Source organism: Peromyscus leucopus, chromosome 14 (assembly GCF_004664715.2).
Source record: "Peromyscus leucopus breed LL Stock chromosome 14, UCI_PerLeu_2.1, whole genome shotgun sequence".
NCBI classification, from domain to species: domain Eukaryota; kingdom Metazoa; phylum Chordata; class Mammalia; order Rodentia; family Cricetidae; genus Peromyscus; species Peromyscus leucopus.
In genome coordinates this window covers 24,598,998-24,612,769 of record NC_051075.1, presented here as the reverse complement: position 1 = coordinate 24,612,769, position 13,772 = coordinate 24,598,998, and the positions used below count along the sequence as shown (strand labels likewise).

At 47.7% G+C, this 13,772-nt stretch overlaps 1 protein-coding gene across 1 annotated transcript; it reads left to right on the top strand.

Moving 5' to 3' along the window:
• Window positions 1–10,975: 10,975 nt before the first annotated feature.
• Window positions 10,976–13,450, top strand: LOC114693379 (elongin-A-like). The gene is given in 3 exon segments (XM_037210552.1): window positions 10,976–11,046; window positions 11,048–12,107; window positions 12,109–13,450. Coding segments are annotated over 3 exon segments (2,160 nt in total). The 3' UTR covers window positions 13,138–13,450.
• The last annotated feature ends 322 nt before the right edge of the window (window positions 13,451–13,772 follow it).

The window sequence follows — 13,772 nt, the reverse complement described above, 5'->3', positions numbered from 1 at the left end:
ACAGCCCTAGTCAGAACACACACGTTTCTCCCTTTTCTGTTTATTACTCTAGCCCGCAGAAGTGAGTTGTTTCAGTGGTGGTTACAGGCACGGGCAAAACAGACACGAACCGGGGTGCTTGGACAGGCTCCATGTGAGAAAGAGGGTGCAGCCTCTTCCCCAGGACCTGCCGCCCCAGTCGCCCCACACCCACCATGTTGCACCGACCATCAACGACCTGGGCAATCGGAAGCTTCCGACTTGAAGTTGACAAATTGGTTGTGTTGTGTGTGCCCCGCTTATTGAGTGAAGAGACTTGAGGCTGTCAAGTTTTGTTTTAGTTTGTTTTGGTTTTTGGTCTTTTGAGACAGGGTTTCTCTGTATAGCTCTGGCTGTCCAGGAACTCACACTGTAGACCAGGCTGGCCTCGAACTCAGATCCGTCTATCTGCCTCCTGAGCGCTGGGATCAAAGGCGTGCGCTGCCACAGCCCCACTGAGGCTGCTAAGTCTCAACAGCAGGGGAATCTCCCCAGGGGGATGGCTGGGATTCCAGGCCATGGTCATTGCCATTGCCGAACTCACCGTCTCTACCACAGCAGGGTTTTGTGGAATCCTAGCAGGGTCGAACTCACCATCTCTACCACAGCAGGGTTTTGTGGAATCCTAGCAGGGTCGAACTCACCGTCTCTACCACAGCAGGGTTTTGTGGAATCCTAGCAGGGTCCTGCGGAAGCTGGAATGCTGTTGCTCTTCTTCTTCCCGTCGCCAGTTCGGCCAAACATTTCTGCAGGTGGGTGCGGAGGTCCACAGAAGCGCCTGCGCACACTAATCGCTCTGTCTGGAGAGGGAAGCCAGGCTGCTTTAATGCAGAGTAAGTGGTCGCGGGTCTAGAAGGAGGCACTCAGGACGGGTCTTCAGTTCCCTGACTGCGGGCTGAAGCAGGGATGGCTCTGCCCAGACAGCGTCCGACAGCTGCCAAAGTCATTTCTTAAGCATCATCTCGTCTGATCTTCAAACCATTTCTCTTCTGTACAGCCTATTACTGTGCCATGCTACCTGCCTCTCAGACGTCCGGTTCCCTTGCCTGTCTAATAAGGAGTCACTCCATTTTCTTAATACACTTGGTTCAAGGACTAAAAGGAGTGGAGTGAAGAGACCAGACCCATGAAAATGCACCCTCAGCCCTTTCTTTTCTTTTCTTCTTAAGAAAAGTTTTATTACATTGAGTTGTAGGTAGTGGAGGCAGGTGTACCACTGTGTGTGTGTGTATATGTGTGTGCGTGCGCGTGCGCGCGCGAGGTGGGAGGGGGGTGGGGAGGTGGTCAGAGGTCAACCTGAGGAAACTGGTTCTTTCCTCCCATCGGCTGGGTCCTAGGGATCAAACTCCCATCACTATCAGGTTCAGGGGCGAGCAACTTTGAACCATCTCACTACCCTTTCTTTACAGGCACTCACTCACTCTGTAGCCCAGGCTGTCCCGGAAATTATCACGGATCCCAGAGTAGCCTTAGAGTTGCAGCTAGCTTCCTGCTTCAGTCTTCCAGTTGCCGGGACTGCAGGCATGAGCCACCACACATGGCTCACCCATGGTCTTTGCAGCTCCTAGACATCACGTCTCAGCGGGTGGCCGAGGCTAACTCAGGGCTCTGGGAGCCAAGGAAACTCGGGGCCAGGAAAGTGATCCAGCCATGCCTCTATCCCCAAGTCTTGGTGGATGGCGCTGTTTACACGGTGACCTGCCACAGCTTAAAAGAGGTTTGCTCTGCCTTGATGTTCCCTCTTCAATGCTAGAGATCAAACTCAGGGTCTCCAGCATGCTAGCAAGTGCCCTCCTACACCCTACACCCCTCAGCCCTAAACTGGGGTTAATTTCAATTAATTCATCTATCTCTCTCTCTCTCTCTCTCTCTCTCTCTCTCTCTCTCTCTCTCTCTCTCTCTCTCTCCCTCTCTCTCTCTCTCCCTCTCCCTCTGCTCCCAGTCTTACCAGTCAGTGTCTTTAAGTTTTATTCTGGTTTTGTTTCCAAAACATTATATGGAGCTAAAAATAGTTCCACGTTAACTATGGCGTTGGAGAGAGATTATCTTTAAGGCGCTCACATAAACAGCCAGCCTCACATTGAAATTAGAACAAGTCACAGTAAAACAGAAATGATGGTTATTGATTGGGTTTTATTCTTAGCACCGGTTAAGGAACTATGTGCAAAGTGTAAAATCTTCACTTGTTGATTTCTAAGATTAAAATCAATACAACTGTCCATAATCCATAGCACTCAGCCTCTGCCTCCCCAGAGCAGATCAGACAAGAGTAATTAGATTTCTGCCTGACTAGCAGGAAGAGAAAATGGTTTCATTTGGGATCAAAACCGTCCTCTTAGACTGAATTACACTTTCCTTTGCTGACAACACTTAGCGATTGCTTCTGCGTTATATTTGGTCCAGACTATCAAAATGTTCTCCCGTGATCCTCAGTAGAAAGGGTGCCCGAGTTTAAAGTTTGATTCTGACTCTAAATTTTAAGGATTGTGCTTCCTGCTTCACTTCCTTCCCGAGTTCTCTTCCAGGCAGAAATTCAAAGGTGGTTCTGCCCCTCCCTGCATCCCTACAAGAGAAAGCTCAGCCTGTATGCAAGAGTCTTGGTTCACTGCATTTACAATTCTTGACTTGGACCACAGAATTAACTCCAAACAGTGTGATGTCATCGTCATCTGCAGGCAGATGAGAGGGACATGATTGGAAACACTCTCTGTGACCACAAGAGTGTCACCAAGGATTTGGGAAGTTTGTGTGGCTGGGTGGTAATTTGTTTGTTTGAGGTTTCCATTTGTTTGCGGGGGGAGGGGTGGGGCTGTTTAGTTTTGGCTTCTTGGAGTTTGGGGTTTTTTGAGACAAGAGTGTCACACTTTTAGCTGACCTGAAACTCACTGGGTATCCCTGGCTGGCCTTGAGCTCCTAGCAATCCTCCTGCTTCAGCCTCCTAAATGCTGGGATTATAGCCACAATACCCTGCCTGCTTACTTTGGTTTGAGGTCAGTTTTTTGAGAGTCTCACTGTGTAGCCTGGTTGGTCTTGAACATGTGAGCTTCTGCTTTGGCCTCCCTAGTGCTTGGATTAGAGGTGTGCATACTGCACTTGGTTTACCAAACATATGTCTGAAACAAGATTACAAATTTTGGAATTTGAATGAGAAATGTCCGCCATAGGCTCAGGTATTTGAATGTTTCCCAGGATTAGGAGGTGTGGCCTTGTTGGAGGAGGTGTGTCACTGGGGGTGGGCTTTGGGGTTTCAAAAGCCCACACCACAGCCAGTCCTACTCCCTCTCTCTGCCTCCTACCTGTCGATCAGGATGTAAAGCTCTCAGCTATTGCTCCAGCACTATGCCTGCCTGTCTGCCTGCCTGCCTGTCCCCACGCTCCCGTCCATGGTGGTCATGAACTAAGCCCCTAAAACCCAATTGATTGCTTTCTTTTATAAGCTGCCTTGGTCATGGTGTCTCTTCACATCAATAGAACAGTGACTAAGACACTCTCTCTGCTTCAAGCTTGTGGTTGAGGATGCGAGCACCCTGTCTCTAGTGCCCGCTGCCATGTCTGCCTGCTGCCTGCCTGCCTGCTGCCTGCCTGCCTGCTGCCTGCCTGCCTGCTGCCTGCCTGCCATCGTGGGCTCTTATCCCTCTGGAAACTCTTTCTTCTGTAAGTTGCTCTTGGTCTTGGTATCGTATCACAGCAACAGAAAAGTAACTAATCCACAGTTGTTCCCAGCCTTACTTATTTTCTTGTCAAACTGTAATCTCAACCTCCCTGCCATGAAGATAATTGCAACTCTTTGCCAATGGACTACTTGGATGTTTGGCATCGGCAACCCCTGGTTACTGTTCAATGGGCACAGGGAAGAAAGGCAGCTACAGCCAGTTTCATTCAGGTCAGTTGACCTACTTTGGATCTGTGGTTTCCCCCAGATGAAAATACAAAGTTAGACCATTAAAAAGCTGCTGTGGGATGTCTTTCTGTATGCTATGAATATGTGTTGTTCCCATTGGCTAAATAAATAAAGCTGTTTTGGCCTATGGCAAGGCAGCTTAGAGGCAGGTGGGAAATCCAAAGCAGAGATACTGAGAGAAGAAAGGAGGGAGAGATCCAGCTACTGCCCAAGGAGCAGCAAGATGCCAGCAGACCGGTAATGCCACAGCCACGTGGCAACTTATAGATTAATAAAAATGGGTTAAGTTATAAGAGCTAGCTAGCAAGAAGCTTGAGCCACAGGCCATTCAGTTCATAATTAGTATAAGCCTCTATGTGTTTACTTGGGTCTGAGCAGCTGTGGAACCAGGCAGGGCACAGGAAATTTCTGACAACAAAAAGCAAATCTCCTGTGGCCCTACAGCAGCCAGGGTCTGAGTTGATGTCCATTTCTCCTATTACCACCAAGGGTCATGAGAATGCCCAGGATCTGGTCAGTCACCTGTGACAATGTTGGTGTCTGAGGGCCATGCAGCCACTGGGGCCATACTGATCTGGGTGAGCTGTGCCATCACCAGGGCCATGGTGACCTCCAGACCTGAGTAGATATTGAGGGCCATGTCTGGATTCATGGTCCTGCTACAGCTGTGGGCTGTGTGGATGACCATGGCCCATGTTACCACAGGGGGCCATAAGAACCACACAGATGGAAATCCAAGGGCCTTGCTGAGTGGTTCTGCCCTTCCCTGGCCCTAGGAGAGCTGGCTGTGCCCCTCAGTGGACATTGTAGCAGGAGAGCTGAACCCACCCCTCATGGGAGAGCTTCACACACACCCCAGGGAGAGATGGCCCCACCCCTTACCATGGGCATGGGAGAGCTGGCCCCAATGGCATGGGTCTAGGAGAGCTGACTCCACCCCTCACCTGAAAAAGGCAGTCACGGTGACCAGACTGACCAGCTCAGCTATCACCCAGACCCACATCCTAGACCTTGGGTTGGCCCACCCTATCTACCCCATCTGTGACCTGCTGGAGTGCACGAAGGGACTGGTCCTGCGGAACGATAGCTGCAGGATCTCCATGACTCTGTACAACAGCAGGATATCAGGTAGGAGTTTCGGTGAGGGTCCAGTGATGATGGTATGCCAGAGGCCAGAGGCCTTGAACCAGATCAATGACCCACTGCAATGAACATTTGTGGGTGGGGCTGAGTGGACAAAAGGGTGTACTGTGTGACACACCACAGCTCCCAATGGCACTAAGGATGAATGAAGAGGTGTTGGAAAGACAGAGGAGCAAGGTGGTTTTTCGTTTGTTTTGTTTTTAATTAATTTGAGGAGGGAGGGTTCTTTTGGGGAGGATACTACAGGGTGAAGGGTGGGTATGGAGGGACTGGGAGGTGAGCAGGATTGGTGTGCATGATATGAAATTCCCAGAGAATCAATACAAAATTATGTTATTTAAATTTTAAAAAAAAAAAGCACTGCTGGGCAGTGGTGGCGCACGCCTTTAATCCCAGCACTCAGGAGGCAGAGGCAGGCGGATCTCTGTGAGTTTGAGGCCAGCCTGGTCTCCAGCTCGAGTTCCAGGACAGGCTCCAAAGCTACACCGTGAAACCCTGTCTTGCAAAGCCAAAATAATAATAATAATAATAATAATAATAATAATAATAATAATAATAAAAACAGCTCCCTCCCCCACCCTGATCCTAAAGATAACACATACCTCTTCTACTCTAGTAGTACAGAAAAACTCCAGGGATGAAATGGGTCTACTAGAAATACCAGCACATGGAGTAACTGCTCCTTTCAGATTCTCTCAAAGCGTATGCACAAGCTCACGTCTTGAAGGCTCCCTTCGTCCTGTGTGGGGTTTTCCTGCCCCGCAAGCAAGTCATGCTGAAACATTAGACATCAACAGAGACCCTCTGGCTCAATCCGGGTACTTGTCTGATGCTCAGACTGTTACTTCCTGTGCAAATTACAGCCGCCGGGTTGTCCTGTGCTTCCTGCTGGCCAGTTACCAACCGGGTTCCCACTATCCCTTCTTCAGATCCAATCGATTTGCCAGAACATGTCAAAGAATCCAGGAAATGGGTGCTTTTGTCTACTGGTTAATGGTGAAGACTCGTACAAAAGGAACACATAAACCCAGACAAGGAAATGGTTTGGAGAAGTCACAGGGGAGGGTGGCATGAAGCTTCCATGTCCTCTCTGGTGCACCACCCTCCAGGAGCCATGAAGAACTCCAGCTATCCCATAGTTTTAAGAACCCTGTTCCTTTCGGCATTTTGTGTTTAACTCATTGTCTAAGTATAACTGGTTGGTTAGTTGATTCAACCATGGCCACTGGTGACTGACTTAATTTTCAACCGTTCTCCCATCCCCAGAGGTCAGGAAGAAGATGCTAAAAGTCCCAACCCAGAAGCCTGACGTGCTCGGTCCAGTCAGACCCCATCCTGAAGGTACCTTGGGAATGCCAGCCCTTCCTCTCCTCATCAGCATACCGGAAGATATTTCTTTAGAGATTCCAAGGGTATTAGAATGCCAGGAAGCAGAGTGTCCTTTGATGAACAGCAACTATGGATATATAAACCAATAAACAAATAAAAAATATTACAATATCCCTGATCCATAAACACAGCTTCTGGGCTCAGTATTGTCACTGAAGATTCTTGAAGTCACACTGAAGACATACTAAGGGAAAGCTCTTGCCTCCTAGCCAAAAGAGTGCAATCTGTGTCTGGGTGGAGATGCGGCAGGCACTGTTTCTCTCTTAAGAGTTAATGCAGGGGGCTGGAGAGGTGGCTCAGTGGTTAAGAGCAGGCATTGTTCTTCTAAAGGACTGGAGTTCAATTCCCAGCCCCCACATCATGTGCCTTCAACCACCTGTCACTCCAGCTTCAGGGCATCCAACACCTCTGGCCTCCGTGGGCACCCACATTCACCACACACACACACACACACACACACACACACACACACACACACACACACACACACACTTAAAAATAAATCTTTTTTCAAAAAAGAGTTAATGCAGGAGATTGGAAAGATGGCTGAGTCAGTTTCTGTTCCCGCACCCACACCTGCTAGTTCACAACTGCCTGTAACTCCAGTTCCAGGGGATCCCACACCCTCTTCTGGCCTCCACGTGTGTGTCTATTCATGTGATACACATATAGACAACTAGGTGTATACAATATACATTAATAAAAATAAAAGTGTGGGGGGAAATGTTAATCCAGATGAGCTGGCCAATCACCTGGGCCAGCCCCCCACTCCTCAGGAATAGAGGTTTGCCTCGGGCCATGCCAAGGATGTAGGAAGGAATAATTAACCCTTTAGTAAGACTATATAATAGAAATGTGCATTTCCATCCCAGAATTCCCAGCCCTGAATTACTCAGGAAAGCATTACTTCTCCTTCTCTTCCGTCTCTTTCCTAAGCAAGCTGCCTCTAATACTGCAGACCTCGCTCCTTCCCTACGTTCCCTCCCTGTCATACAGCTGCCCTCCTCCAGGCCAGCTTAACTTTCTCTTTCTGCTCCATCCTCCTCCTCCTGGCAGCTGCCAAGATTACAGCTTGCCTGCCCTGTCTTTGACTTTCAACTATTAAAAAAAAAAAGCTTGAGGACAATTTTATTAATCTATCCTTACGTCCTTTTATTAATGAAGTTAAGAACCCTAAGAGGGGACCCCAATTTCCCCCTGGTCAATCCCACCAGGATACCCCAAATCTACTGCACTAATGGGCAGGAATTATGGGAAGAAAAGTATTTTATCTCTTTATACAAGATTTCATTTCATTCCACATGGGGGTACACAGGCCTTTTCTCTACTATTTTTCACAAGTTCCTGAGAATCTATAAATTTTCAAAGTAAAAAGGAGAAAAGAAAAAAAAAAGGAGCAAATCATTTGAGAATATTTTCTGTAGAATGATGAGGACAACATCCAGACCAACAAGAAGGAAATGGACAGGTCTGTTCTTCCAACTAATTCACATTATAGTCCCTACCACCAAAGAGGAACAGGCGGGGTGAGGGGTCAGGCCGGGTGGTAGAGCATTTATCTCATGTGCACATGGTCTCGGCTTTGGTTCTTCAGAACAGCAAAATACAGAGCACATAAAGGAGGGATTCTTTTTCAAGCTGGAGCAAACGAAAGCAAAGCTCAATAAGTCTTTGGAAATGCTCTACTTTAGTATCTGATCTGTGAATCCTAACGAGAGAGCAGCATGAGACGCTTTTTCCCTACCTCTTGGTCCTCTCTCCAGTTCATCTCTGTCTGAACCAAGAATCAACATCCCAAAGGGCCAAGACCGCAGGCTATCAGGGCCCTACTACCATGCCAGTTATTAGCACCGAGCAGAGCTGAATAACTTTCCTCTATTATTTTTAGCAGAATAACTTAAGTGATAAGTCACTAGGGGGGATATTTGCAGCTCAGCATGTGGGACCAAAGAAATTTGACTCATCACTTGGCCTGAAAATAATAATCATCCCCAGTGTAGACTCCTGTTCAGAAATTTAATATACAAGGCAAAATGCTTTACAGATTGTACCAGAAGTTCCTTTTAAGTAACCTGTATTGGCAGACATTATTAAAAGTCTGATGGGGCCTCTCCTTAGCTCGCTCCTCACATGCTCCCTGAAGAAGGAATGCGTACCTTCTCCAAATCTGTGTATGGCCTGCTCAGTGATGGTTTCCAGACAACATCTCATGAATGAATAAATAACATCAATGTTATGAGTAACCTGGGGACACATCTCAGAAAATCTTGTTCATCTATTTTGCTTTTGTGTAAACAGAGGTGTTTTCAGTGAACACACAAAACAGACTAAGGGCCGGGGATGGGGTGTTTATCCAGTGTGCATGAAGTTGTGAGGTCAGTCCCCAGCACCACAGAAGCCAGGCCCTGGTCACCTCAGCAAGTGGGAGACGCAAACAGGAGGGACAGAGTTCAAGGCCATCCTCAGCTACACGGCAGACCAGGTTAGCCTGAATTCAGGAGACTCGATCTGGCCATCCTCAGCTACACCACAGACCAGGTTAGCCTGAATACAGGAGACTTGATCTGAAAAATAAAAAACGTAAAAAACCCTGACATTTTTAGTACTTCAAGGTTGTTTAAAAGTTCTCTCAACTGGAGGGGAGGTTTTAGCAGTTAAGAGCACTTGCTCTTGCAGAGGGTTGAGTTCCCAGCACCCACCTGGTGGCTCATGACCATCCAGTTTCCACACATTTGATGCCCTCTTCTGAACTCAGGCAGGCACACACATAATGAATAGACATATATGCAACCAAAACACTCAGATACAAAAATAAAAAACTTTTAATACTCTGAGAAGGCAGTGGCAGGAAGACTATAAGTTCAAGTCCAGCCTGGGCTACTTAAAAAGATGCTATCTCCAAAAAAAGAAGAAGAAAAAAAAAAAAAAAGATTGAGCCAGGTGTGATAAGCACACACCTTTAATCTCATCCCAGCACTCGGAGGCAGAAGTAGGTGGATCTCTGAGTTCAAGGCCAGCCTGGTCTATAGAGTGAGTTCCAAGGCAGCCAGGGCTACAGAGAGAGCCCTTGCTGCAAGTAAAAGAAACTGAGGCCAAAAACACTAAAATATATTTAAATTACACAAGCAATAGAATAAGACAGACTTGAAGTCTAAGGATTTCAGGCTGTTCTTAGAACCTACTCTGTCTTTTTGCAAAAAAAAATAAAAACGAAATGAGGAAGGAAGGGGGTAGAGGGAAGGCTCAGGAGCAAAGGTGACTGACACCTGACTTTGAGCCCTGGAACCGGCACTTGCATGCTGTCCTCTGAACTTCACTTGCATGCTGTGGAGACATGTACACATGCACACACACACACACACACACACACACACACACACACACACACAAAGCTTAAAAATAAAAGATAAAAGGATATGGAGCTAGAGAGATGGTTCCGAGGTTAAGAGCACTGGCTGCTCTTGCAGAGGACCTGTGTCCAGTTCCCAGCACCCACAGGGTGGCTCCCAACCATCTGTAACTCCATTTCTGGGGATCTGTAACTTCTGATCTCAGCAGGCTCCTGCACACATGTAGATTGTATGCATGTACTCAGGCACACAAACACACATAGATAAATATAAAAAAATAAAATGATAATAATAATTATTATGATACAAATCAGTTGTAGTTTTTAGCCCACTTAGTATTAAAAGACTCTGGCCACATATCCAAAAGAATGTGTGTGTCAGTCCATGTTTATCTGTATCTACAGAGTACTCTGTAGCCACATCATACCCTCTCTCAAACTGTGAGAGCTATATTGCCACAGTATAAATACCTGAAAACTAAAAGCCAGCTATTATTTTTAACTATGTCCATTTATTTTTGCCTTTTAAAACGATTAACTATTTCAGGCTGAGTGTGGGAGCGCACACCTTTAATCCCAGCACCCAGGAGACAGAGGCAGGCAATAGCTGTCACCTTGGATCTCCGTGACACTGAGGCCAGCCTGGTCTCCATGGTGAGACCACATCCTAAAAAAATTACCAACTATTTAGAACTTTCTGAAAGATAGGAAAGATAGCAAACGTGAATCACTAAGCATTATCCAATCTTCAGTTTTGTTATATATTTTCTGTCTCCCCCACATACACCTTTTCTGTCCATTTGCCTGTTTCTCCAATGGAGTCTCATCCGTCCGTCCATCAGCTAGTCTCAGGTTTAGCTCAAATGATCCCCCCACCACAGCCCCCTAAGAACTATAATTCAGGAAGTCGGATGCTACTGCTGGTGTTTTAATAAATACTAGAAATGCTGTTGAAACCTACCCTCTCTCCCAGGTGGCTACTAACTGGGGTTTGATGCTATGTGATTCCCCTCCACATTTCCACAGTCTTGCCCCACGTGCATCAATAAGCACATTTTATTGTTTTGCATATGTTTTAATGATAGCACGCCTAAATCACCTTCTTAAGTTTACTTTAGTTTTCCTCCTACTCCAATGATTTTAAACCTTATAAATGTTGAAATTAAGTGACAGCGATGGCGGCGGAGTCGGCGCTCCAAGTTGTGGAGAAGCTGCAGGCGCGCCTGGCCACGAACCCAGACCCTAAGAAGAAACAATGAAGCTGAGGATCAGGATCTTGAGAAGAGCATCTCCCGAAAGCGCCCTCGAGATGCTCTTCAGAGGGCGGAGGAGATGGAAGGGGACTACCAGGAAAGCTGGAAAGCCTCTGCCAGCCGGTCCTATAGCCCTGAGCACAGACAGAAAAAACACAAAAAACTCTCAGAGCCTGAAAGGCCTCACAAAGTGACTCACAGTCACGAGAGGAGGGATGAAAGGAAGAGGTGTCACAGAGTGTCACCACCATATTCTTCAGACCCTGAGTCTTCTGACTATGGCCATGTTCAATCTCCCCCACCTTCCAGTCCACATCAAATGTACACAGACCACTACAGGTCACCAGAGGAGGACCATGAGCCCATCATTTCACACCAGAAGCCTGGAAAAGTCCACAGTAATACCTTTCAGGACAGACTAGGGGTTAGTCACGAAAGACACCTGGCTGAGCACCAGGCGAAAGGGGATGTAAGCCAAAACAAGGAGCACAAATCTTCCCACAAGGAGAAACGCCCTGTGGATGCCAGGAGTGAGGAGAAGGTCTCTGCCCTGGGCAGAGAGAAATCACACAAGGCCTCTTCCAAAGAGGAACACCGAAGGCTACTCTCAGGGGACAGTGCCAAGGAGAAGCCACCCTCCAGTGTTGTCAAGAAAGAGAAGGACAAAGAGGGCAGCAGTCTCAAGAAGAAGTTTCCGCCTGCCTTGGAGGCGGCTTCAGATAACCACTTTCGAAAGCCCAAACACAAGGACTCGGAGAAGAGCAGGTCTGAGAAGAGCAGGCCGAGGGCGGACGGCTCCGACTCAGGGCGGGGGGCCGGAGACCTGCTGCCCAAAGCCAAGGAGAAAGTTCCCAACAACCTGAAGGAGGGCAAAGGAAGAACTAACTTGGATCGAAAGTCACCGGCCTCCCTCCCTAAAGTAGAGGAGCCGGACGTGGATGACGAGTTTGAGCAGCCCACCATGTCCTTTGAGTCATACCTCAGCTATGACCAGCCTCGGAAGAAAAAGAAGAAGGTTGTGAAAGCTTCAGCCACAGCACCCGGAGAAAAGGGCCTTAAAAAAAAAGGACTCTAAAAGCATTAGTAAAAACTTGAACTCAGTTCAGAAATTACCCAAGGTAAACGAGAACAAGTCAGAGAAGGTGCAGCCAGCAGGAGCCAAACCCACCAGGCCTTGAAAGGTCCCTACTGATGCGCTGCCGGTGCTGCCAGACATCCCCCTACCCGCCATACAGTCCAACTACCGACCCCTGCCTTCCCTGGACTTGATTTCTTCCTTCCAGCCAAAGCGCAAAGCATTCTCTTCACCCCAGGAAGAAGAAGAAGCTGGATTCACAGGACGCAGAATGAATTCTAAGATGCAGGTGTATTCAGGTTCCAAGTGTGCCTATCTCCCCAAAATGATGACCTTGCACCAGCAATGTATCTGGGTGCTGAAGAACAATATCGACTCCATCTTTGAAGTGGGAGGAGTCCCCTACTCTGTTCTCGAACCTGTCTTGGAGAGGTGTACACCTGATCAACTCTATCGAATAGAGGGATGCAATCACGTACTCATTGAGGAAACAGATCAGTTATGGAAAGTTCACTGTCACCGAGACTTTAAGGAGGAAAGACCAGAAGAGTATGAATCCTGGCGGGAGATGTACCTGCGGCTTCAGGATGCCAGAGAGCAGCGCCTACGCCTGCTGACAAACAACATCCGCTCTGCGCATGCCAATAAGCCGAAAGGACGACAAGCAAAGATGGCTTTTGTCAACTCTGTGGCCAAACCACCTCGAGATGTCCGACGAAGGCAGGAGAAGTTTGGAACTGGAGGAGCAGCTGTCCCTGAGAAAGTCAGGATTAAGCCAGCACCTTATACAACAGGAAGCAGCCATGTTCCTGCCAGCAGCAGCAGCAGCAGCTTCCACTCCAGCCCTGAGGAGGTGGCCTATGACGGGCCTAGTACCAGCAGTGCCCATTTAGCTCCAGTGGCCAGCAGTTCTGTTTCTTATGATCCTAGGAAACCAGCTGTGAAGAAAATTGCCCCGATGATGGCCAAGACAATTAAAGCATTCAAGAACAGATTCTCCCGACGATAAGTAGGACTTGCCTTGGAGGTGGAGTCTGGGAAGCAGGAACACGGGGACAGTGGGGACAGGAGGGACAGGAGAAGAGGATGTCCACAGAAGACCCCTAGCTTTTGTTTGTGGAACTTTTGACCTCTGACTCCTGCACAGTAGCAGGAGTCTCCCTATGCATTGCGCCCTGCACCCTGGCTGGATCACACTTCAGATTTCTGAAGACAGTATGAAGCCTCAGTCATACTGAGACTTTAAGGTCAATTATACTTTTATTGCTAATTAGCATCTTTGTAAACTATAAGACATAGTTTTAATTAATAAATATTGCCCCAGATGTTAAAAAAAAAAAAATGTTGAAATTATTCTGGCAGGAGCACAGGGCGACAGGGCATGAAACCCTGATTTGGAGCCAATCACCACAGGAGAAATGTTTCCTTACTCAGACATGGTAGCACACACCTGTCATCCCAGCATTTGGGAAGTTGGGGCCAGCCTGAGCTATTGCTTAAACAAACAAACAAGCAAACCAAACAGGAGGCTGGAGATGGCTCAGAGGTTAAAAGCACTGGCTGCTCTTTCAGAAGACCCTGGTCTGGTTCCCAGCACCAACATGGCTCACAATTGTCTGTAACTCCAGTTCCAAGAGATCCAAC